The 26,378-nt window shown below is 39.1% G+C and overlaps 1 protein-coding gene across 5 annotated transcripts in view; it reads left to right on the top strand.

The window, feature by feature from the left end:
- Positions 1-26,378, top strand: part of DLG4 (discs large MAGUK scaffold protein 4) — a 2,742,131-nt gene that overhangs the window by 1,488,259 nt on the left and 1,227,494 nt on the right. Inside the window, exon 1 of one of the 5 annotated variants that reach the window (XM_044076701.1) lies at positions 71-139. The exons of the other annotated variants lie outside the window; for them this stretch is intronic. Coding sequence (XP_043932636.1) covers positions 137-139 — 3 coding nt within the window. The 5' untranslated portion in view covers positions 71-136. Of the gene's footprint in view, positions 1-70; positions 140-26,378 lie in introns of those variants that run through there. 5 annotated transcript variants of the gene reach the window in all.

The raw sequence follows: 26,378 nt of genomic DNA, 5'->3' as shown, positions 1-26,378 counted from the left end.
GTACTCATCCAGCACAGTACAGTGATTCAGCAAAATAATCTCAGATGAGAGTAGCATAGCATAGTATGGTGAGCAATCAGGGAAAGAAAGCGATTCATTTTTGCAGTATTTATTTTATATACCGAGACCTGAGCAGATGGTATGTGCATTTCTATGCTATATTTGCATCAGCTTATGTGAATACTTTCTGTAAGCATTGCTATGCATCTGTTAGCTGCTACTTGTGTCCCACTGTTTATTGGAAATCTATATTGTGCTATTATTTTCAGTGTGTTTTATGCATATATGCTGTTATGGCTGGCTGTGTCATGAGGTTAAATGTGCTTAATCTTCATTTCAATTAAAAGACTGTTTCTGATTTTTACTACATTTATAGATATTTGCAGTAATGCTGCAAAAATGAGCAGGTACCCTGTCTTAACCAAAGACGTGTACAGAAAATGTCTCTATAAATGGACTATCTGTGTTTGAAGTATGGTTTATTTTAAATGGATTTTACATAAAAAATTTAATTAATGACAATGTGTCTATTGTTTTCATCTTGCTGTTTGTTGAAGCCCAGTTGGCGAAACGTCATTGCTAAAGGAAAAATATTAGGAGAAGGGTTTACTAGTAAAGCTCTAAACTACGGCTAAATGTTTAATTTACTGTCATTCTTAATTCTTACTACAAGATAAACAAGACAAAGGTAAACAGTTATACCAGATGCTTAAATTGCAAACTCAAACATAATTAATTCTATTTGTTCGACCTTTCAGGTGAAGTAACAAGTTGAATCCCTGATGTAGTTAATTTAGAGGTATTTATTTATAAATGTGCATGCTTATTAGGGATGACCACAGAAACATGATAAATTGGGGATTGACTGAATTTGCTGACATATCCATAACAAGTCAAGAAGTTATGAGACTTCAGAACATTGGCATGAAGGAAGAATAGCTACTGAAGAAGGGGAGGACTGTATATTTATTTTTTTTAAAGAAGCAATTATGAAAAGTAGGAGATGCAATAAACAAGGCTCACAAAACTGACAGAAATGAACAAGGAGATAGATGTGGTTCAGCAGTCTATCCCACTTCCAAAATGAAAGGGTGGGTATGGATGGCAACGTTTGGAGATAAAATACCACAGGTTTTAGCACTGGAAGTATAGAGAGGAAAAATATTTTAGGGTGGATTTGCAGGAGGATGGCACAGTGGTACAGCAGACAGTGTTGTTGCCTCACAGCAAGAGGTTTCCAGTTAGATTCTTGGCCAGGGTGTCTTCTGTGCAGAATCTGCATGTCCTCCCTGTGTTCATGTGTGTTTCCTCCTGGTGGTCTATTTTCCTCCCAGATTCCAAAGATGTGCAGTAGGTGGATTGGACACTCTAAATTGGCCATAGATGTAACTGTGCATGCGACTGTCTGGTGTGGAAAAACAGTTGTGGCAGGGCTAACCACCCAGCGGTGTAAACCTTGGCTCTAGATGATTTTATTTATTTTATTTTACATTTGTTGACCGGGTATGTCCGACTGAGTGGGAAGAAAAGCTCCATAGATTAGACAGTTATACATTTTAAAAACAATTTCTAACAATAAGATAATACATAGTTCATACAATATGATAACAAAATATTTTCAGAAATGCATTCAATGAGAATAAGAAGTATGCTTTTAGGACATTACTTAGTGTAAGAGAGTTTCATATTAAAGCATCTACAAAAAAGTTTTCAGGAAAGTCAAAGTGATTGTCACTGTTGAAGTGACACCCTGACACCATGTGCACAAATGGGAGAAAAGGGTTGTGGATGGAGGGATGGACTGAGGGAGGATAAAGATGGTAGGACATTCCGCTTGTCAGATGCAAGAGTTTGTGTGTGGAGTAACAGATTGTGGTGGTAGTGATGACATTATTCAGTTATAAAGGGATTATTATCTTCACCTTCCTTTGCAAAGTCAATGCTAGAGAATTCACACGGTAGTTGAGCATGAACTACAAGAGGAACAATGCAAACTCCATCATAGACAAGGAAAAGAAGGCCACCCCTTAATAATTGCACAAACACTTGAGGTGTAGTGAGAATTTGTTATTTTCATGCATCATGGAGCTAGAACAGTGAACATATATCCAAAATGTCTTGTGGGAAGTGCTATAGCAGTAGTAGTACAGGGGCATGAGGTCACTTTTATGCACCATTCAGTCCCTATATATGCTTTTCTGGATTGAAAATTGTCAACATTCTTAGTACTAAGTCAGATACAGTTTTCCACTATCTTGTTCATGGTTTTCATGGCTAGGATACTAAGGCAGACCAGTGGTGTAAAGTATATCCATTTAGGGGACTATGCATTTGCTTGCAAAACCTGTTGACTTCTTGGCCTCAAGTGGCTGTGATCTCATGTGGACTGGATCAATTCAGTGTTGCTGTGGGATGAAAATTAGCACCTGCAACTTGCAATCCAAGATTGTTTCCCTGTACAAAGTGGCCTGTTTCCTGCCTGTGAAAGGGGAGCCAGCTACCACAAGTGAAGGAGTTTAAGTACTGGAGCCTTGCTCATCAGTGAAGGAAGAAAAGGTCACAAGATTTGAGTAATAGTAATACTACAGGTATTTTCCTCGCCTGTGATAGTGAAATGAGCTGAATTGTATGACAAAACTGTCAATTTAGCTGTCCCTCTATGCCTCATTCTTATTTGTGGCCACAAACTTTGGTTAGGAACAATTGTCTCCCTGTTTTAATTCCAAGATGGGTAACTATGAGTCCTGGGATTGTGGAACACCCATGAAGCAACAAGACAAATGAAAATGTTGATAACTGCTGCTGTTCTTACAATCAGCATTTAATACATAGTTGGGAAGGAGTGCATCAAAACAGTGGAGCTTTGGTAAACATGCCAAAAGGAAAATGCAAATTTTAGTGCTTCTCTTTTTTCCATTTTCCGGTGAAGGTCTTAGATAGACAATCATCTAATCAAGGACTAGTTCCTGCCCTGAACCTATTGCTTCCTTGGAGATATTCTATACCCTGTCATCCTTGAACCGCATAAGGGTGGTAAAGAAAGTAGATGGAGAAATATATTCTGAGGTGTTTTCAAAATACAGATCTAATATATCCTTTTTTATCATCTCTGGCTTAGATTTCCAATGTATCATCTGTTGTACTATTGTTTTTGAAAGGTGCCAACTTCACTGTGCAGTCCAGCAGCGGCCTTAGGTCAGCTGGTGCCCTAGGCAAAAGGGCTCCACAGTGCCCCCCCACACCACCCAGGTGCCCCCAACTTGGTCTACCTACACCAAATAAATACTGAAAAAGCACCCCTGCTACAGCGGCACCCTAGGCGGCCGCCTAGTTGGCCTATGCCTAAGGCCGGCCATGTCACAGTACTTCAATCACTAAAATCAATCAGTCTTTATTTCTATACCTACTACAGTATGCGAGTAAAGTAAGGTGCAGAACAACTGAAAAAAAAATAAGACAACAAATGAAATCAAACAGATGGCCTCACCTCAGGTACCGCCTACTGTTAGGTTTAAATAAAATCCCACAGGCTCAGGGTCCATAAGAAGTATTTCTGAGCTCACACAACTTGAGCCTCATTATGGTGATGACCTCAGAAGGCTAATAAAGCAGCAGAAGCTCCTTTAAATAGGGGGACAGTGATCAAATAGGGCTTCAAAATACCATTGTTGATACTTTAAAATCAGTTCTGCACTCAACAGGAAGTCAGTGCAGAGAACATAAGAGAGATGTAATGTGATTTACACTGCAGCCATAATAAAGAGTAGAGCAACAAGGTTCTACACCCTCTGGAACCTACAAGTTTCAGGTCTGGAATGCCTCAGTTAAAGTATAATGTACTAGTACAGAAAAGAAAAGATGACCAAAGCCTGTACAACCACCAGTATGTCAACTCATGATATAATGTGCTTAGCACATGTAATGTTCCTCAGCTGATGAGTGGAAGACCAGTCGCCGGCTGACACCTGGATGAGACAATGATCAGATGTTCTTCGTGTTTCACTGTTGCAGTCATCACATTTGGATTATCTGCCTGCAGGTAGCCCTCAGCTGGCCTGAATACCAGAATCTTGGATTCCTGCGTCAGATGTTGTCTCTTCTTCCATGATGTCAGGTCGTCAGGGGTATAAAACATGCAGCCAATGCCATTACATCAGTCTTTCTTACCGTGCGTTGCCCAAAGCAGAAGCAATTTGCCAGTGCCGGTCGTCCGACTCCTGAAATTTTCATTTTCGAGTTTCAGAACCTAAGTCTTCAAAAAAAGATAAGTACCCCATTGGGGATCTTTTTTCTTGCTCTAATCGATGTTAGTAAAAGGTAACAATTGTCTTACCTGTGGAAAGCAAATACCTCATAAAGATTTTCATTCATACTGCATCCCCTGCTTAGGCCCAGACCACAATGTCCCTCGCTGTCGGTTTTGTGCCTTGTTCAACCCCCGAACTATCCATCGCCAGGCTATATTTGCAGCAAATTATTTTGATACTCGGTATCTGTACTGCGAAATGGCTTCGGTAAGCCATCCAACTACCAATCTTACGAAAAAACGTAAGGATAAAGACAGAGACAGACCGCATAGGTCCAAAACTGCCGACGATGCTTCGGTTAAGCTAGTCGCCAGTCCGCCAGTACTCAGTGAGGTGCTTTTGCAGCCCCTGATACCCGCTACTTCAGATTCGCAGGCCTCTACTGAGACCCATTCAGAGTCCAGTATGCCATGAGATGCTTCTTCGACTATGGAAACTGCAGATGTCTTTACCTTGGATGGGTCCAGAGCCGCTGTGCAGGCACCGGCTTCTGAGGGTGTATTTAGGCCTACAGACTTGCATTTTAAACCAACGCCATTTTCTACATCCAGGCCTAAAACTCGCACCACGCCTAGAAAACCGACGCCCAAACCACATGGTCAGGCCCATATGCCTAAAAAAACAAATGCTTAGAATGGCTGAAGACCTTATTACCTTAATTAGGGGAAGGCAGCCTTTTCCCTCTAAGAGACCTAAAACTGATTTTCCTTTCTGATTCTTCTGATCAGGAATCTGATATTTCTGTTTCTTCTGATTACCAGGATTTGCCCTTATCTACCTATGAGGATTCTGATGCAGAGGATTCCATTCCCTCTGCTTCCCCTCCAGAAGATTTTTCTTTTGGTGAAACCTTACATACTCTTAGAGACCATTTCCGCTGAGAAAGCCAGGATTACTCTGACTCCAAAAAGAGGCTTAGGGAATTCATACTCCTACCTCAACACAAGCCTTAAGCTATCCCTCCTGTACTGGGCATTATAGATGATGCCTTCTTGGAATCTAGCCTGGCCCCAGACACTTTACTTGTGGCTCCCAGGAAACCTGACCGGTATTACAGAGTACCTGACTCTCAAGTTCCTCTTTAAGAATCCTACTGCGGATCCAAAGATCATTTCCCAAGGACCAAAAGTCATTAAGGCTACTGCTGCCAAAAATCCTACCCCTTCTGATAGAGATTCTAGAGCCTTGGACAGTTGTGTAAGAAGGTATACACTTCTGATACTTTGGCCGTTAGGGCTTTAAATTGCCAGTTTCATATGTTAAAGTACCAGCAGCATATTATGGGACTACTTAAACAGATTATGATGTTGATTCCTGACTGTGCTGAATACAAATAATTACAGGATTTAATGCATTCTGCAGAACAAGTTGGTAAACATACTTTGCAATGTGGTTTTGAATCTTTAGAAGCATCTTGCAGGGCTGCTGTTACTGGGTCTGTACTTAGAAGGCATGCTTGGCTTAAGGAGCAAAACTTGCCAGATCATGTTAAAGCTAAATTACTAGATGCTCCCTTAAACCAAGACCACCTGTTTGGCAACAAAGCAGAATAAGTCCTCAAAAAGATGGAAGAAAAAGCTAAATCTATGCAAACTGTTAAAGATTTCCTGCAAGTACAGCCTTCCAGATTTAGTAGGCATTGGCCTTCAAAGAATTGGTCCTTTCCAGTCTCTTCCAGGTCTTCTCAGTCCAAACCCAGGAACAGCAGACCACCTAGGTTACAGTCTCAGGCTACACACAGGCCTAAGCAGTGGGGGGCTCCCACTTCCAAAGCAGGGAGTAGTAAGGCACCCCCCCTATGGAAAAATGGCACAATGACTTAATCTTAACCCTTCCAAGCCCTGCTCAACTGCCTGCTCCCTTAGAAGAAAAGCTTGCCCTGCATGCAAAAAACTGGGAACTCATTATCAGGACAAATTGGTTTTGAATATAGTTTCCCAAGGATACAGATCCCACTTCCACACCCTACCAACCCCAAACGGTTGGCCAGACCTACCCCCAAATCAGTGGGCAGAGGCCCAACAGCAGGTTCTTTCTCTTCTAAGTATCAGGACAATTCACCCTGTCCCATCAGAAGAAAGGGGACAAGGTTTTTATTCAAGACTTTTCCTGGTACCCAGAAAAGACAGCTCTTCATGTCCTATCCTGGACCTCTCTATTCTAAACACCTTTTTGGTAATCCCAAAATTCAAAATGCTAACACTTCAACAGCTGCTTCCTATGCTAGGCAAAGATGCCTGGTTGGCAACCTTAGACTTAAAGGAAGCTTAATTGCACATTCCAATAAGGGAATCTTGCAGGAAATACCTATGAGTTCTCTGCACTTCCCTTTGTCTTATCTACTGTGCCCAGGGTATTCACAAAGTGTCTAGCTCCAGCCATTGCATTTTGCAGGCAGAGAAAAATTCAAATATACCCATACTTGGACGATTGTCTGATTCAGGCAGAAAGCCAGGACTTGCTATTAAAACATCTGGCATTCATAAAGAAAATTCTTACCTCTCTGGGGTACACCATAAATGCAAAGAAATCTCACCTAGTACCCTGCCAACATTTTGTATTCCTGGGAGCATGCTTGATGAGAACTTCCCAGATGGCTTTCCTCACTCCAGAGAAACAAATTTATTTGACAACCTACTTCAAACTCTTGGCCACAAAGACCCAGCTATCTGCAAGGAAAATTCTGCAAGCCCTGGGGTTCATGGCCTCTTGCATTCTACTAATTCCATATGCAAGACTGCATATGAGGAAACTACAGTGATTTCTAAAAAGCCTATGGTGTCAACATTCTCAGGACCTGGAATCAATGATTCCTATTATTCCTTGTATAAAGATAGAGTTCCTTTGGTGGGCAGAGGCCTGCTACCACAACAAGGGGCTCGCTTTCACTCTACCCCCTGCTGCCCAAACCCTAACAACAGACGTATCAGACTATGCATGGGGGGCTCACTTGGCAGGGCAGTGCATTCAGGGTAAATGGAACCCGAGACAGATGCACCTGCATATCAGCCAAAAAGAAATGTTAGCTGTACAGAATTCCCTGACAGCCTTCAAAGACCTCCTTCTTCCAGGACAATTATTGGTAAAGACAGACAACACCACAGTTATGTGGTACATAAACAAGCAGGGGGGAACCCACTCATACCCTCTCTGCAGATTAGCCATGGCTCTGTGGAACACGACCTTGAGCTACCAAGTGCACCTGCAGGCTCAATTCCTGCCAGGTAAGCTAAATTCACTGGCAGATGACCTGAGCAGAAATCTCATGGACCCACACAAATGGAAACTGGAACCAAAAATATTCAAACTCTTGAGGAACAAATGGGGGACTCCAGAGGTAGACCTGTTTGCCTCCCCTCAGAACTACCAACTGGACAAATTATGCACAAGGACTTCCCACAGTCAAGCCTGGAAAGAGGATGCCCTGTTCTTTACCTGGGAAAGCCTCTCAGTTTATGCCTTTCCTCCTCTGCCTCTCCTCTCGAAGGTTCTGCAAAAGATCAAACAGGACAAGCCAAGGACAATACTGATTGCACCAAACTGGCCACACCAGCATTGATACCCCCTCTTGTACAATATGACACTACTGGAACCATGGCAGCTGCCTCAGACCCCTTCCCTGCTGTCCCAGCAGGCTGGCCAGATTCTGCACCCTCAGCTTCAAACCCTGAACCTTGCAGCCTGGCTAATTCCTTTGAGATCTCCAATAGCATCCTTCAGTAAGCAGGTACTAGATGTCATTCTAGAGGCAAGGAGGCCTAGTACTAGAAAATCCTATGCTGAAAAGTGGAAAAGATACTGTTCCTGGAGCCAGAGTCAGGGGATGGGCACAATGGTGCCCAGCTTACCTCATATTTTTCAGTACTTAACAGAAATGCTCCACAAGGGCCTATCCTTCTCGTCAATTAAAATTCATGCCTCTGCCATTTCAGCACATTATAATACTGAGCCACCCCTCTTTTCTCACCCCCTGCTAAAGCAATTCCTTAGAGGGGCCAAAAATTTAAGACCCCCCCAGGAGAGCCCCTACTCCAGCCTGAGACCTTAACTTTGTATTGGAAAAGCTCACTCTCCCTCCCTTTGAGCCAGCTGCAACTGCAGATTTGAAATTCCCTTCTTGGAAAACAGCCTTCCTTCTAGCCATCACTTCAGCAAGAAGAGTGTCTGAATTACAGGCCCTTGTAGCAGTGGAACCCTTCATTATTTTCCATGCGGACAGGGTTTCCCTCAGGATTAATCCTTCCTTTATGCCCAAGGTGGTGTTTAGTGTGGCCCTAAATCAGTCCATTCATTTGCCTTTTTTTTCCCTAATCCACAAAACAAAGGGGAACGAGTACTGCACTCTTTGGATGTGCACAGCAACTTAGATTTTATTTGGACAGAACTAACCCTCTCAGAAAATCTGATAAGCTGCTTGTTGGCTTTGCTGCAGGAGCAGAGGGGAAGGCCATTTCAAAGAAAATCATTTCTAAGTGGATAGCCCATTGCATTGATTTCTGCTATAAGCACCATAGAAAACCTACCCCTCAGGGGATAAGATCACATTCCACCAGGGCAGCATCTACCTCTACAGCCTTTCTCAGAGGTGCCCCTACCAGGGACATCCTAGAAGCTGCTACCTGGAGCTCTGTATATACCTTCACCAAGGATTACCACATGCCTATTTTTGGTAAATCCAGAGCTGGTTTTGCCACTGCAGCTTTACAGGGCTTAATAGCTGGCCCTAATGCTCTCTAACTTCCTCCTCCCTTCCTTAGCATTGGGAATCAACCCAAATGTGATGACTGCAACAGTGAAACACGAAGAACAGATTACAGTTGTGTACACTTACCATAAATGTAGATGTTCGAGTGTATTCACTGTTGCAGTCCTGGTTACCCTCCCTTCCTCCTGCCCCCTGACTTTCTTGGCTCTACCTGTCCTTCTTGTTTGGTGTATTTAAGTTTTGTGGTGTATTTGCTTTTTGATGGAGATGTACCATAACATATAATTGCTTCCCATTGTGGGGGCACCTGACATCTGGGGCAAGAAAAACTGATGTAATGGCATCGGCTGCATGTTTTATCCCCTGACGACCTGACGTCATGGAAGAAGAAACAGCATCTGACGCAGGAATCCAAGACTCTGGTATTCAGGCTGGTTGAGGGCTATCTGCAGGCAGATAACCCAAATGTGATGACTGCAACAGTGAATACACTCAAACATTTACATTTATGGTAAGTATACACAACTGTACTTTACTCACATTGGGCATAAACTTCAGCCTGTGTCCTCCATAATCAATAAGAGGGACCATATTGTTGAGACTATTAACACTGCCAATGACTGGAAGGCCGTGACAATAATCCTTAATGGGTTCAATTTGAGCCTGTTAATACACATCAAAATTAAGATGCCATCAAAACTGTCCTTGATGGGTTCAGAGTAGGACATGTTCTCCCAGAGAAAGGAGTGGCATATAGCAGGGTGTCCTCTGTTTCTCAGCAATAGTGAAAAAGCCACCAAGTGGTAGTATAAATGATTTGGTCAGAAAGTGATGACAATATGAAGCTTTGCAGACCCTGCAACTAAGATGTAAAGCAAACAAGGAATTAATCCCAAGCCCTGTCCACTAACAACTTCCTGACAGGTAGGCAGGTAGCCATGGACTATGTCAGAGACTCCAAATTAGGTCTTCAAGTAGTCCAAAATGAACTAGTCAGGAATATCAAGGCAGACCAGCATGGAATAATTTAAAGTATTAGTGACTAAACTGAATGGACAGTATTTTCTGTAGTACCTACAAAAAGAATAGAAATCTTGAGGACAGACATAAACAAGACCTTCATTAAGAATGATAGAACTACATCAGACCTAAGAAATAATAGATGGTTTCTAAAAATAAAACAATTTATGTATGACTTTTTGGTGCATTCTGTTAGCTTAAGAGCAAGCCCACATGAAGAGCTGCACAAGTTTATGAGCATTTTACATGTAAACCCTCCTTATGGAGGATAGCTAAAATGAACAGGGTTTTCTTAAGCAGTTAAAATGTAATCCGAAAACACTTGCCAGATCGTCCTCATCCTAATCCTGATGTATCAGATTTGTAAATACGTTGCAATAGCCCTGCTATTAATGAGGCTAACGGGTGTTACTTCAAAGAGATAGGAAGGTTTCATTATTCATTTTATTTTCAGACTTCTTTAAAATGTCTGTTATCATATGGATACAAGCAACAGTTCCTTTGCCAGAAATTAGAGAATTTATCAATGTTACAGAATAACGGCACCTGCAATTGGTCCACTGGGTAAATGCACTATCCTGGTGAACATGTTTAAAATAAAATGAAGTAAAATAAATATTTGGGAACAATAGCTATTTTATCTAAAAACTAACTCTTTGAGAAAAAAAAATCACTTCAACTGTTAGTGTGTGCATTTAATTTAGCTGATCTCAGCAAGGCAGTCTGCAGGTATAAAATGGGGTGGAGTGAAGGGTGAGAAGGAAATGCAAAAATAAACAGCAGTAAAATATCCATAAGAATGAAATATTACTGCCTGAGAATAATACATCTGGAATTCATAAAACTGATGTTAGGGGTTACCGCCTGAGAATAACACATCTGGAATTCATAAAACCGATGTTAGGGGTTACCGCCTGAGAATAACACATCTGGAATTCATAAAACCGATGTTAGGGGTTACCGCCTGAGAATAACACATCTGGAATTCATAAAACCGATGTTAGGGGTTACCGCCTGAGAATAACACATCTGGAATTCATAAAACCGATGTTAGCGGTAAGCTTTGTTAGTAAAGAAATGGAAAACTATTTCTTCAGAAGTAAGTCGGCGAATATTATTGTTGTGGCAAACTGTTGATGACTTTTAAAGAAATAGTGGATGTTCCACATAGTTATTTAGAGAATATATTTTGTTTACAGATGGTATCTAGATGAATGAAGTACTAGGTAAGATAATTCGGTTGTCTACTGAGAAGTAGGGAGAGACATATGAAAGTCTGAAATGTTACTGGGCTTGGGAAAGAACCTTCCATATGACATGTACAAGAAAATATGGGAGATGAGAAGTTGCAAATTATTTTTCCACATAAATTATCTGGGATCTATTTTAGATTATTAGAAGTCAGAAACTTCAAAATTCATATGGCCAAGACCATATGATCAGTTTCAGAACTTTGAATATAAAAAAAAATAATAAATAAATAAAAAGCAAAAAAATATATATATTTTTACCATTTTTGTAGGGGACAGGGCCCTCTTATCCCCCACATCCCGTTAAATAAATATACCATCTCCGAGATCGCACTACACTGTAGAAAAGGGTAAATTTCCCATTCTGTGTTGTACCACAATCTCCATTCAAAGTTTCAAAACTTGAATCATATCGTCCCGACCATATGACTGTTGAAGATTTAAAACTTCGACAATCTGATAGTCAGCCATTATCTGATATGGGAGAGATTTTTGCAACTGATATTATGAAATAGAAAGGTGATAGTGAACAGTTAAAAAAAAATCTGGCATCAAAATTTTCAGCTGAATATGGATTTAAAATATCTTTGATAATACCCTTATACAGATTAGCAGGAAAATCACATAACCTAGAGAAAAGCCTGTCATGTTGCAATGACTGTCAGAAACATTAGTACATCTCAGAGATGCTTCTGTTGAGGGTAGTTGAGTCAGGTAGAAATACATATTTTGTCTGTGAATCAGGAGAAGACTTTTGAGTCTAATGATCATGATATAATATGGAACAAATTTGAAGAGTAAAGCCTCCATGACTGAGCAACAAAGAATATTGTATTCTGGGGTAATAATTATATTTCAACAAAGGACAGGATGGGCTTTGTGGTAAGATTAGAATGGAGATTGCACCTATTACTTTAGGTTTTATTGAGTAAATCCCTATGCTTTTATTATCAGGGACTGCAGATTGTTTTTTTTTAGGTCTCCTTTGTGTATATAAAATAGCAGAGACTCATGTTTTATAGTCATCCTTATACCAAGCTGTCCACCTCTTTCACACTATATTTACCTGAGTCCATCTTTATCGAGCAACGAAGGACCCTTCCTTCCCTGAGTATATGTAAGTGAAGTTGTGAGGAACACATCATAGTTTATCTTGTGAGCAAGAAGGAGTTCCAGACAAGAACAGTATATAGCTCCTTTGCTAACCCTTACTCCTTCCCCCGCACATGCAGACTGTGCAGCATATAGCCCCTTTCTATGACAGGGTGTCTCATATCATCTTGGCGAGCTCTGCTTCTGTCTGAGCTATGTCATACATGCAAAGTAATTCACTAGCATTACCTCACACAAGTGTAGTGTGACCTGTCATAAGGCCATGTGAGTGTAGTGTGAACACATCATGTTAGTATGTTTGGACCTGGAGAGGAAATGCACCCGTTTCCTCAATTATAATAAAGCAGCCCCTACAACCAAAGTGGAAATGTTTTCTAACCAATCACTCATACATCATGTCTTACCAGGCCTCATTCAGCATTTCAGAGGAGGGTATTCTTATCTCTGGACAGCATATACAACATTACCCAATTTGTTTTTTTAATCCAGACCACTCTGTGGCTGTTTGGACATAAAAGAGTAGATGTTAAGGTTAATATGAATTACAAGTATGAATAACCACGTATGTGTGTGAGGGAGGTTGTGGTAATGTGTACATGTATTATATATGGATTGGTTGGTAAACTTTCCCATCAGTCCATAAACGCCCTTAACAATTTAAGGTCGACTGAAAAATTATCAGGTTGGGATATAAAAGTCTTGATTGAAGAGACATTTGTAAAAAGGATAGAGATGTGTTCCAATGTGGAATAACACAATTAGGGAAAAGTTTAACAGTATTATAGATGCCACCTTCTTGCACTTTTATTCATCTCTCGTAGTAAGAACTAGAATAAAAGTGGAGGCTAAGACTTTCTCTTAACTCAACTGTCTATATCTAATCAACTGAAATAAAGTTCCTGTAAGGCTCCTATAGCTGAATGAGAACAAATGCAGGATCTTTAATTAACCTAGAGTAATACGAATAAGTAGATAAGCCCTGTAAATATTTGCTAAATTTTGGTTGAAGCCTCTTAAAGTTTGTTGGAGGGGAGTGATTTTATTCTAGCAGGGGGAAAAGGGAATGTGTAGAAATATCTTTTCTTTATACAAATATTAGATTACAGTATTACTTAGGAGGTCTGTGTGCATTAACAGACAAAAAAAATTATTCAGGATTCAATCATATAACATTTATTCTCCAGTAGCCACTAAATATAAGGAAACGTTATCTTAAAGAGGTTTGCTTCCTCCGTCTGTAATGTGCCAGAGGTCTGTAGTTATCCATGCTGTACTTTACAGTCCACTCGGGAAAGACACTGTTTAGTATCTTCATCAGACACATCACAGAGCACCACTCAGGGTTTCAAAATAGCTGCTGTAAGCCAGTGCAAGTGTACGTCATTAGGGACTGGCTACCAACTGCATGGGATTTAGCTACTCTTACATTAGCTAAAGTCTCAAAAGGGAGACATGATCACTGGGAGAAATTAGCAAAAGCATTTGAAAATGTGTACTATGATACTTGTTAATTGATTTCCTGAAGATGTGTAGGAAATAGCAATAGCATAGCCTGTAGAACTTGTTTGGAAACTATGCATGCAGTTACTCAGGTCACCACACCTCATATCCTAGTTAGTCAAACATACAAGTTTAAGACTTCAGTTGGTCATGTTACTTTGGTTCAGTACATGTGAGCTAGATGGAGTTGTTTGTGTGTCTGCTTGGTTTGTGGATTGTCTTGCAGCCTTCCAGAGAAAAGCGACAGACTTTGCACAGTGTGCTAGGATTGATTTTACCACTGATGGGCAGAAACATCAAAGCAAGTAAAATAAAGGAGGGTATGGGGCAAAATCACCCACACGGGGGTATCTGGAGCACTATGCCCTGCAAAAATGATTTTTTTAAACAAATGATACATTTGCTAGTATTCTTCATGAGCTTAAGTACTCATGAACAAGACTAAGTACTGGAGCTTGAGTACGTACGATACAAAATCGGAAGTACTGAAAATCAAGTACTCATGAACAAGACTAAGTACTGGAGTTCGAGTACGTACAATACAAAATCGAAAGTACTTAAAATCAAGTACTCGTGAACAAGACTAAGTACTGGAGCTTGAGTACGTACGATACAAAATTGCAAGTACTCAAAATCAAGTACTCGTGAAGAAGACTAAGTACTGGAGCTCGAGTAAGTATGATACAAAATCACAGGTACTCAAAATCAAGTACTCGTGAACAAGATTAAGTACTGGAGTTCAAGTACATACGATACAAAATCAGTAGTACTCAAAGTAAAGTACTTGTGAACAAGACTACTGGAGCTTGAATATTTATGATACAAAATTGTGAGTAATCAAAATCAAACACTTGTGACACAATATTGTGAGCACTTGTGACATAATATTGTGAGCACTTGTAACACAATATACTTGTCCTTGAGTACTTGTGATGAAAGATTGTGAGTGCTCTAGCTTCAGTACTCATTATACAAGGTTATGAGTACCCAAGTTCATGCAGTACGGACATTCTTTGTGATGCTTCTGTGATTTCAAGTTGGCTGTTTTAAGCAGTTGTTTCAAGTACTAAAGCACCCACATCAGACCAAATGACACTTCATTCAAACAAAATATTTCAGCAAGAGATATTTAATTCAAACTGTGGATGGATGGATGGCAGGATGGATGGATGGATATGCACAAAACACACTGAACCAAACGGACTAGTTTGATTTTAGGTAGTTGTCATCTAGTTAGAGAAGCAATAATGCAAGGTAAGAAAAAGAGAAAATATTAGCTAGTGAATATTATTAGTTTCTACAATCTTATGATAATACTGAGATGAAGGGGTAGTAGCAACTGTTACCAAATCTTTCAGTAGTACAGATAACAGTAGTTTAGATAATGTGTTAGAAGGACATGATTTTAAGGAAAAATGTTATCATAATTCTGTGATTACTCCCAAGGTGTTTTTTTAAAGAAATTCAGTATGCAAGAGAAGAAGTATAAACAAGGATTGTTCTCTAAATCCCATTCCATCTGGACTTTACATCAGTGTAGTATAAACAAGGATTGCTCTCTAAATTCTATTTCATCTGGACTTTGCATCAGCATAGTATAAACAAGGATTGATCCTTAAATCCTATTCCATCTGGATTTAGTATCAGTGTAGTATAAACAAGGATTGCTCCCTAAATCCAATTTCATCTGGACTTTTCATCAGCATAGTAGTATGCATGGTACCGTAGAAGAGTGCAGTGTGGAGGTGGGGGTGCTTTTGGTGTTTCATTAACTTTCTCCATTATGGCTGTTTATACAGATGAGAGACTACTTGTAGTAATGGTAATATAGGAGAAAAGAAAATCCTCCTTACATTGGGAAGAGGAGGGTTTTTTTTTACTTAGAACTTAAACTAAAATAGTAATGAGTATGTAAAGAATGCTAAATAAATGAGGGAATATTTGCCAACCATTCTTTCGGAGTGTAGAAAGTTTTATTTACAAGAAGGGAAAAGGTGTGAGGAATTGGGAACAAGTACTATGCAAAAACAAAACAAAAAAACAGAAGATTTTTTGTAAGACCTTATTAAATTAGCACTGATTTGGAGCAAGGAAGTTTATAACAAGAGTAAATATTATATGAAAAGGAATTAAAATAAAAACATGGGTTTTAAATCATTTGTCTCAGAGAGTGATCTTCATATAATGAAAGGTACTGTTTCAGAGGATTAAGTGGGATTGATTATTGTCCAGCTAGTATTTTATTGTTTTAAACTTTTTGGGTGGTGTTCCAGTGACAAAATTAAATATTTGTTAACTTATTACGAAGGTGTACACATAATGTGTGGTGAGATAAATGGGAATATGGTAAAGGGAAGAGTTATGTATGACTGAGCAGAAGCAAGCAGAAAGTGGTGCCCTGGTCATCTGGTTTGACACATTTCTATGCCATGGGTAACCAAGGATTAGCTAGTGACCTCAGCTTGTCTATCTCTCAGGTGAGAGTGGAGGTCACCATCTGCTGGATTGCTCCCTGACATACTGTAAAGTAAGTGAAGATATAGCTAAAATATGCAAGTGATGTAGATAGTTTGTAAAATGTCCTAGTGGTATATTGCCATACATATGGAACAGATGTACTGATGTCAAAAGAAAGATAGCACTCACAGTACAACTCATTCTAGACATCATAGATGGTACCACAGCGATACGTTTTGATTTCCTCAGTGATACTTTGCTGTGATAGAAATGTTATCCCCTAGTAGCTGTATGGAAGAATGGTTTATGCCCTAGGGGGACTGATCTGGAGAGCAAAGGTGATGACTAGAATGTACCAGATTGGTGATATAAAAGAACCCAAATAAATATTCCATAAGTTTTAAATAAGGCAATGGGATGAATGTGGGAACATGATCACAGATAGGAAAAAGAAGAATAGTGACAGTGCCTTAACATCACGACTTGTTTACCGAGTATTACTGTAGGCCTAGGAGACATAGAAAGTGTAAGATTAAGCACAACAGTAAACATTGGACATTTTATTTGAAGAATGGCACGATAAATATCTGCCAGTGAATGCAGATATGACGTAAAAGGTAATTGCACAAAGACGTATATGATAGAAGAATGTCAAGAAAAGGAGATGAGGCAAATGTTCATACTCTGTAAAAGAATCGTTGGTTTCTGGCATCATATGGAGAGCCAGATGTGCATTAAGAGAAAGACTAAGCCTATGCTATGGTGTTGGTTGGAAATGCATTTGGAGAATGGGATGATGGGATGCAGCTCCAGCAATTTTATGGGGGATATAAGTAATTTGTTCTGCGTTTTATATAACAGATTGTGGATAATCAGATGGAAGGCGTAGAATATTTTAAGCATTAGGAACTGAAAGAAGCCTTTACATATATGGTCTTTGGTAATGATGATAAGGAAATGGATCTTATTCAGCCATAACTCACGTGCACAACAACACACTATAAAATTCACTTGTGAATAAGTCAGTTTCATAACATAAGTCTGATCAGTTGTTACAGATCACCCTTGATAAAGTAAAACTGAAAGTTTGATTGCATGCAGTAAAATTAGATTAGAATATCAAGTTTGCAATACAAATGGAGATCTTGGTTACATGTTTGTTTGCTGGTGAACAGGTTGTATACATTTCATCTAAAGTGCAATCAAAGAACTTTGCAAGTATGCACAGGGAAGCACAACTGTTTGCCATGTGTATTTTTGTTAGATTTCAAAATATCATTTATTTTACTTTGTTTTCTCGTCTTTGCAATATTTCACTTTACATGAGCTTGCTGTGTCAAAGTCACCATACTTGAATGTGAGGTCATGTGACTTAGAGGAGGGGGAAAGGCGAGTTTCTTCATTTATTAAAATTGTTCCCTCTTCTCAGAGTTTGTACAAAATTGGAAATAGTATACATAAAAATCAGGAGTGTATGTGGTGCAGAGTCTTAGCACAATGGGATGCAGGGGATGCAGCCCCCACCCCAAAAGCAACCAATTGTACTGTGTTGCAGGCTTAAGAACTATGATTTGTTCATATCATGATTTCCATTGGCTACATGAGTTACAATATTTTGCGTATTCATTAAAGGGAAACAATATGCTTCATAGTGAATCCCACACTGGTTGAACAAATAATCATGCTAGTGTAAAAACTGTTAACTGTATATTTCTATAGATGTGGAACCACAGAAAGAGATCTAAGGTAGGCGAAGCTCAATAGTAATGTTGGAGAAGATACAATCAAACTTGAATGTTTTTTTTGCAGTATTACACAGTTCTCCGCTATATGGGTAGATCATTTTTATGGGCAATATATCATACTAAATGTGTAATTTCTGTATTACTTAGTATGCAAATTATTTGCAAAATGTACACTTCTCATGTTGGATGGTATATCATTTCTACTAACCTGGGCTTTCAAGGTTGCTGTTAGTAAGACTTGTGTGGTTTCTGCGTTCTGATACTGGCCTTCCATTGTCTGTGAGTGTTCAATATTCTGACTATGATGCAGTATTGTGTGGGAAAGACAGGCTTCTATGTTAGTACTTGGTGCCTACGTGGAGTTCTGGCATTAACTTTTAAGGTTTGTTTTTGTAAACCATATGTGGAGCATTTGGGCCAGTATGTAGAAGAAATAAGTGAATCCTTTATATAGTACAGGAATTTGGGAGCTATTGCCAATACTAGTATGTTGATTTTTGTTTCAGATGATTTTAGATGGAAGATTTATCTATGCTCAAATGGATTGGTTTCTGTACTTAGTAAGATTGTGATTATGTGAGCCATATTTCTGAGTTACCAAGTGATTTCCTCCTTTATCCTATATTGTGCAACTGTTGAGTTGTTGTATGTAATAAAGAGAAAGTGGTGTGTAGAGTCTTGCATATCGAATTTTTGGTGGAATTGCCAAAATACGTAAATAAAAATATGGTTTATGTGATTAGAAAATGCTTAAGTTAATGATATTTTGTCTTTTTGTAGAAATTTGAATTTAATGTTGTATTTTGATAATAACAATATACGGGGTGAAATACAATTTACATTCAGACCATCTTCTTTTAATCCACCAATGAATAAATATGTTTCTGTTTTCCAACAGAAAGTATTAAAAGATTTACAGTTTAACTTTAATTATAAATCACTTTCCAGGAGAAATTTAACCCTGCTCAATATCGAGCATTTGTGCCTTTAAAAAATAATCATAAGGTGGTCATAAAGAATGCAGACAAGGGAGGAGCAGTGGTCCTCTGAGACTGGGAAATGCATGTGTGTGAAGCTATGAGTCAATTGTTGGATGCACAGTTCTATCAGAAAATGGTATTGGACCCTACTTTATTGATTTTTTTTTTGTCTTTAGCTTTTGAAGAGAGGATTATTACCAAAGGTGCATTATATCATTTGACAGTTTCTGACCCTAAGCTAAAACATTTTTACGTGTTACCTAAGATTCACAAAAATTCTGAAAATCCTTTGGGGAGACCCACTGTTTTGGGCCATGGTTCTTTAACAGAACCTTTGTCTGCTTTTCTTACTAAGTACCTTAAGCCTTGTTATAAGCGTGGGTTATTTGCTTAGTTGAATGTCATCATTCTGCTTTTTATGTAGGGCAAACCTCTTGACAGTTTTGAGTGATACTTGTAATAAAAGAATGTCAAGTGCTTTATACAGAAATGTTTTACAACATATAACAGCTACGTTTAGATTTACAGCTATTGACTGGATTACCATCAAGGGATGTAATAGGCTGGGTTGGCATGAGATTTTAAATAAAAAAGACTGGTTTTGAATGATTAAATTAGGGGCTTTATCTTCTCCCGAGTGAAATGATGTGCTGTGATTGGTATGATTTAGGGATGTGTGTTTAGGTTTTTGTATTTATTTATAGGTCTGGATGGGGTAGTTGTTTTACTTTATTTTTTGATGTTTGCACTGCAGAAGGCTTTTGCTAAAATCGCTTTGCAGTTTTCTGTATCTATTTATTGTTTTTTACAATACATAGTGGTTGGATATATCACATTTTTTGTGCTGGCTGTTTTTATTTTATTTATGTACATCATTTCTACTAACCTGGGCCTTCAAGGTTGTTGTTAGTAAGACTTGTGTGCTTTCTGCCTTCCGATACTGGCCTTCCATTATCTGTGAATGTTCATGATGCAGTATTGCATGGGAGAGGAGGGCTTCCATGTTAGTACTAGGTGTCTATGTGGAGTTCTGGCATTAATTTTAAAGGTTTGTTTTTGTAAACCGTATGTGGAGCATTTGCGGCAGTATGTAGAAGAAATAAGTGAATCCTTTATATTGTACAGGAATTTGAGAGCTATTGCCAATACCAGTATTTGTTTCAGTCTTTGTTTCAGATGATATTAAAGGGAAGATTTGCCTATGCTCAAATGGCATGGCTTCTGTACTTAGTAAGCTTGTGATTGTGTGAGCCATATTTCTCAGTTACCAAGGGATTTCTACGGTATCCTATATTATGTAACTATTGAGTTGGATATAATGAAGAGGAAAGTGGCGTGTAGAGTTTTGCATATGGTATCTTTGGTGGACTTGCCAAAATATGTAAATAAAAATATTGTTAATGTGATTTTGCCCACAGATTTGGCTATTGAGTTTTCAAAGAACGCATACATCAGTGGCAATGGTGGAGAAGATGCAATCTTACTTTAGCATTTTTCTTGCAGTATTACACAGTTTTCTGCTATCTGGATAGAATACAAGTTATAGTTTATTTTGAGGATGTTTAGCCTGTTTGCTGGTGTAGTATGCAGATTTTTGTTTTTAATCATTGAGTACAATGCCCACTTTGGTATGCAGGCATATCTAACAACTGGAACGTCCACAGAGGTTCCTCCCTAAAAGAATACAGGAGATAAGTAAAATCTCCTGTATAGACTACCTCAAGGCCCTATCCCTGTATTCTGTCTCCTACAGGCTTTTAAGGGGAGATATATGCCTGGCATACAGAGCATTATGAGACTCCACTCTGATGGACCTCCTGCATATCCACAAAACAAACATTACCAGAATTACCCATTCTAAAGACTTAAACCTTTCCTGTGATATAAATAGGACCTGCTGGAGAGATAGGCATGTATCCCAGAGACTACCCCATCTATGGAACAGGCTCCCCATCCATGTGAAGCAGAGTTCCTCCCTAACCCAATTCAAGTGCAACTTGGACAATTGGATGGGAAACCGGAAATTCATCCCTGGTTTGGCACCTATGTCTCTAATGGACACAGGCAGCCTGTAAATAGTTCATTTCCCAGGCCCATGTTTACACTTATCAAGGGTATCAGAACTTGTCAGAGATTTGGGATGCATGGCTAGGCTTTAAAAGGCCCTTGTGATCGATAACCTAGTAAACCTATGAAGCTATAAGATTATATAGAAGTGTGCAGCTGAAAGGTGCATTCCCTGGTAGGAAAATCTTTGCCATTTTAAATACTGATACAATAATACTCATGTTTGTGTTTTGTATCACAAAAGTGCAGATTTATCTTATAAAGCCTTGTTATGTGGACTGGGCTATAGCTGTGGTGGTGGAATAGATTGGTTAAGTGTGTTATAGCTGGAGAAGCAGCATTCCTTTAACTTATTACCCTTCAGCTTATGAACAGAGTGAGATGAACATTTTCCAGACAGGATGAGTCATGTCATAAGCTCATTTAATGATAAATCTTTGTCTAGCAGTATAACTAGGCATTTGCAAGTTTGTAAACAAAATACAATGGGAGCGGTATTAGAAAATGTATACACCTTGGCATTTTGTTTTATTGATATCAGTGAATAGCCAGTCAGTTTAACCTCTTATTTTCCATGCCCTCTGTCACACACACACACACACACACACACACACACACACACACACACACACACACACACACACACACATACACACACATTAGCAGTAGTAGATGCTGAACGGTGTCCATTTTCCCTTTAAAGAGGTTAACTTGGTAATGGGCAAGAGGAAGATAGTCTAGAAGGTGTTTCTAAGAGGAAAGAAAAATGTTACCTTGCAGAACTTACTTGGATGCATTCCAGCCTATGTAGAAGTACAAGAAAAAGGTACTTCTCTTAATCTCCTACTTGTACAGGAGTGTAAAGGTACTTCTGTTAATCTCCTACTTGTATGGGAGTGTAAAGGTACTTCTGTTAATCTCCTACTTGTATGGGAGTGTAAAGGTACTTCTGTTAACCTCCTACTTGTACAGGAGTGTAAAGGTAATTCTGTTAATCTCCTACTTGTATGGGACTGTAAATGTACTTCTGTTAATCTCCTACTTGTATAGGAGTGTAAAGGTACTTCTGTTAATCTTCTACTTGTACGGGAGTGTAAAGGTACTTCTGTTAACCTCCTACTTGTACGGGAGTGTAAAGGTACTTCTGTTAATCTCCTACTTGTATGGGAGTGTAAAGGTACTTCTGTTAATCTCCTACTTGTATGGGAGTGTAAAGGCACTTCTGTTAATCTCCTACTTGTATGGGAGAGTAAAGGTACTTCTGTTAATCTCCTACTTGTATGGGAGTGTAAAGGTACTTCTGTTAATCTCCTACTTGTACGGGAGTGTAAAGAGACGTTGCCTGGACTCAACTCTGTCTTTGTGGACTCTTTTAAAAACTGTTTATCACTAGCTAATTATTTTGCTAAAGCCAGTATATAAGAAAATATTGCATCTGGATTAAACTGTACTCGCTAAACCATGAATTTGAAATGAACATTGCATCTGAATTTAAATAAATGTGCTAATTCCTTGAAGTGTGTGGGCATATTGCAAGTGAACTGAAACAAACACTGCATTTGAGATTAACTGTATTTGACAAAAGAAGTGTGGGTAATTTGATTTACTGGAGTTTTATTTTGGAAAACTGGAACTTTTTTATTTCATTCATTTACCATGTAAATAAACTGATGTAGTAGAAATCCATACAATTAAGTCAAATCTAGCAGTCAGAAGATAACATATAGCTGTAAAATATTACCATGGGTACTACATCAAAAATTCTAAACAAACAGTATAAATATATCATATAATCTAAAATAATACCAATGCTACGTCAAAACTCTTAGAAATTACAGTTTTAAGTGATGCTAACTTTTTCTAAGAACAGAAAAATGGAGTTGCATGAAGGCAGTTTTGTATGGTACTAACTTTTTATAAAGTGGGTGGTGTTTTGTGATTAATCTTATTTTTTAATAAATAAACACACAAAAATATTTTATAACAAATGCATGTGAATATAAAACTTTTTTCTATGAATGACTGCGATAGAAACAATTGCAGCACACATTCATAATTATAACTGAAATTTTGAATTACATACATTGCCAGTGAAAGATTTGAAATCATTGTTTTGGGGGTAAGCAAGCTGTCCTGCACCCCAGTGAAGAGAATGTCACCCATTGATTCCCTTTACTGATACAGACTAACTTCATGGTCACACGTCAGTAGAGAACAGGCAAACACCCCAATATTGTGTCTAGCAGTCCTGCACAAATGGAAGTTCTGCAGTATATGCATTAAAGTGAAGTGACTTATGAGCAAGTTAAAGTTTTAACAGATGAGACTGGACAGCTGGAACTCAGCTGAGTGTCCATCAGTCAGTTCCAGGGAAGACATTGATCATCTATTGCCATCTCTTTTTTTATGGAAATTAGCACGGAAAGACAAAACGCTGCCATTTTGTTTTTACAGATTTGTGGAACTCTAAAATAAATATGGATTCTCATTTTGTTCAATCTCCTATCTGCTTTGTAATGAGATATGTGTTGGATCTTTATGAAGAATAATTAAACCAAGAAAGTATTGACTTTTTTAGAAAGATTTCTATGAAAACCGAATGAAAATGATTAAACAATTCTAAAACATTCTATCAATTTTTGAACTGAAAATGTTTTCATTCATTTGAATGGGAAACTCAAAGTTTAACTTTGGATGTATGATTGTACAATATTCTGCAATCATTTTACCCTTCCATTTTTAAGTTTGAGCAGATAAATAATAAAAAATGAAAGAACTACAGAAATGTGAGGCAGTCTTCAGAAAAAAAATATATAACAGGCCAAAGCACACCTTTACAGATAACAGGGTCTGTCAAGCCATTTAGTTTCATGAGCAGCAACCTCCTTTTTCCCAAATTTTCAACCGAGGGTCAAGATTCTGTGTTAACAGACAATGCCTCCATCAGCTCAGTACTACTCACCTACTTTCAACAGTCAAACCTTACTATTAGCTTGTGATTTAAACATCATATGTTACAAAACTGAAACCATCCAACACGCCAATATATGTGGCATTTAATGGTGGGAAAGCTGGCTTGCAGCATGGCCTTTTAAGGCTTGGTTGCCAAGTGAACTGACAGCAAGTGAATTTGAATGCATTAACATATAAGACTATGTGCTTCAGTGAGAGGAATCAGGTCCATGCAGAATAGTCCTAGGCAAAGGAAGAAAAAGGTCTGAGTGTTACATGCACCCCCAGAATGAGACACTTTTTGACATTAACAGTGTAGTGATAAATACCAGTAAAGTACTGACAGCTATATATGCCTTTCTTCAGTTATACAGGTTGCCAGCAAGGTATTTACATGTTTTGATCCATTTCTGGAGACTGTGCTGCTAGAGGGATGTCAAAATGTGTGTGTGTGTGTGTGTGTGTGTGTGTGTGTGTGTGTGTGTGTGTGTGTGTGTGTGTGTGTGTGTGTGTTTATATAACAGAGTGCTGCCAAAATGATATGGGGCAAAGCTATAGCTGTGTTGGACAAAAGGGGGGATGGCTGCCCCAAGTGTAAGCTATAAGGGGTTGTGACTGGCAGGCACCAATAGTGCAGGAGTGCAGCACTGGCACTGCTTTATGAAGCAGTGAGGATACAGTTCAGGAGTGCAGCACTGGCACTGCTTTATGAAGCAATGAGAATACATTGCAGGAGTCCAGTCTGGCACTGCTTTATGAAGCAATGAGGATACACTGCAGGAGTCCAGCCTGGTGCTGCTTTATGAAGCAGTGAGGATAGGGTGCAGGGATCCAGCACTGGCATTGCTTTACGAAGCAGTGTGGATACAGTGCAGGAGTGCAGCACTGGCACTGCTTTATGAAATGGTGAGGATACAGTGCAGGACTGCAGCACTGGCACTGACTTATGAAGCAGTGAGGATACAGTGCAGGAGTGCAGCACTGGCACTGCTTTATGAAGCAGTGAGGATACAGTGCAGGAGTGCAGCACTGGCACTGCTTTATGAAATGGTGAGGATACAGTGCAGGACTGCAGCACTGGTACTGCTTTATGAAGCAGTGAGGATACAGTGCAGGAGTGCAGCACTGGCACTGCTTTATGAAGAAATGAGAATACAATGCAGGAGTCCAGTCTGGCACTGCTTTATGAAGCAATGAGGATACACTGCAGGAGTCCAGCCTGGCACTGCTTTATGAAGCAGTGAGGATAGGGTTCAGGAATCCAGCACTGGCATTGCTTTATGAAGCAGTGAGGATACAGTGCAGGAGTGCAGCACTGGCACTGCTTTATGAAATGGTGAGGATACAGTGCAGGAGTGCAGCACTGGCATTGACTTATGAAGCAGTGAGGATACAGTGCAGGAGTGCAGCACTGGCACTGCTTTATGAAGCAGTGAGGATACAGTGCAGGAGTGCAGAACTGGCACTGCTTTATGAAGCAGTGAGGATATCAATGCTGGCATAGTATTTTCATATTTGCACTACTGAAGTGCTCATTGTGTGGTGATTTATCTGCAGCAAGCTGCCTTTTACATTTGTAGGAAGTAGATTGCTACAGCTTAAGAACAGAAGGGACACTTTTTCTTTAACTTTGAGAAGACACATTTTTTGTTGTTCCTTAACTTTGAGTTGGAGAGGATGCACAAGGTGCTAATTGCGTTAGCTTTGGTTCTGATATGGAGTAGGAGGAAATGTTCACAACATTCAGAATTATTTTTTATATAGACTTTTAGTAAACTGTTAATCATGTAGACTAACTTGGTGCACATGCCTCTTTTTGCGGGTGACCTGGGAGCACTCAGTTAAGTGACTTTCTCACGTTACAGTAGGCAAACAGAAGATGAGTGAATGAAATCTAAGATGACTAGATAATGCTTCTTAGCTACTCATAGCCCTAACACTGTGCCATATACACTGGCAAAGGTGTACTAGTATTTTAAGGGTAATAATGGGTGTACATTACAAGGAAACAGACAGAACAGGGGTAATGTGAAAACTGAAGTAGGGAATGAGAGCAGTAGATATGGTGTATAGAGATATGGTGTGAGTATATTGCATGGCTAGATCAGTGTGATGTAGATGAACAGAAAGAAGAAAAGAGCCAGAAGACAAATAGCATCATGAGAAAGACAGGAAGGTAAGGCTACTGACAGCAAGTAGAAGTTCACAGAGACTGTTACAGCCCTGTAATGGGTTTTTAATGGAGGTAGTTGAACTCAACTCTGTGGTGAAATTTGTAGGTG

Source organism: Protopterus annectens, chromosome 7.part0 (assembly GCF_019279795.1).
Source record: "Protopterus annectens isolate FY-2018-M chromosome 7.part0, PAN1.0, whole genome shotgun sequence".
Taxonomy (NCBI): Eukaryota; Metazoa; Chordata; order Ceratodontiformes; family Protopteridae; genus Protopterus; species Protopterus annectens.
The sequence above is the reverse complement of the archived record's forward strand: the minus strand, read 5'-3'. Positions and strand labels throughout refer to the sequence as shown.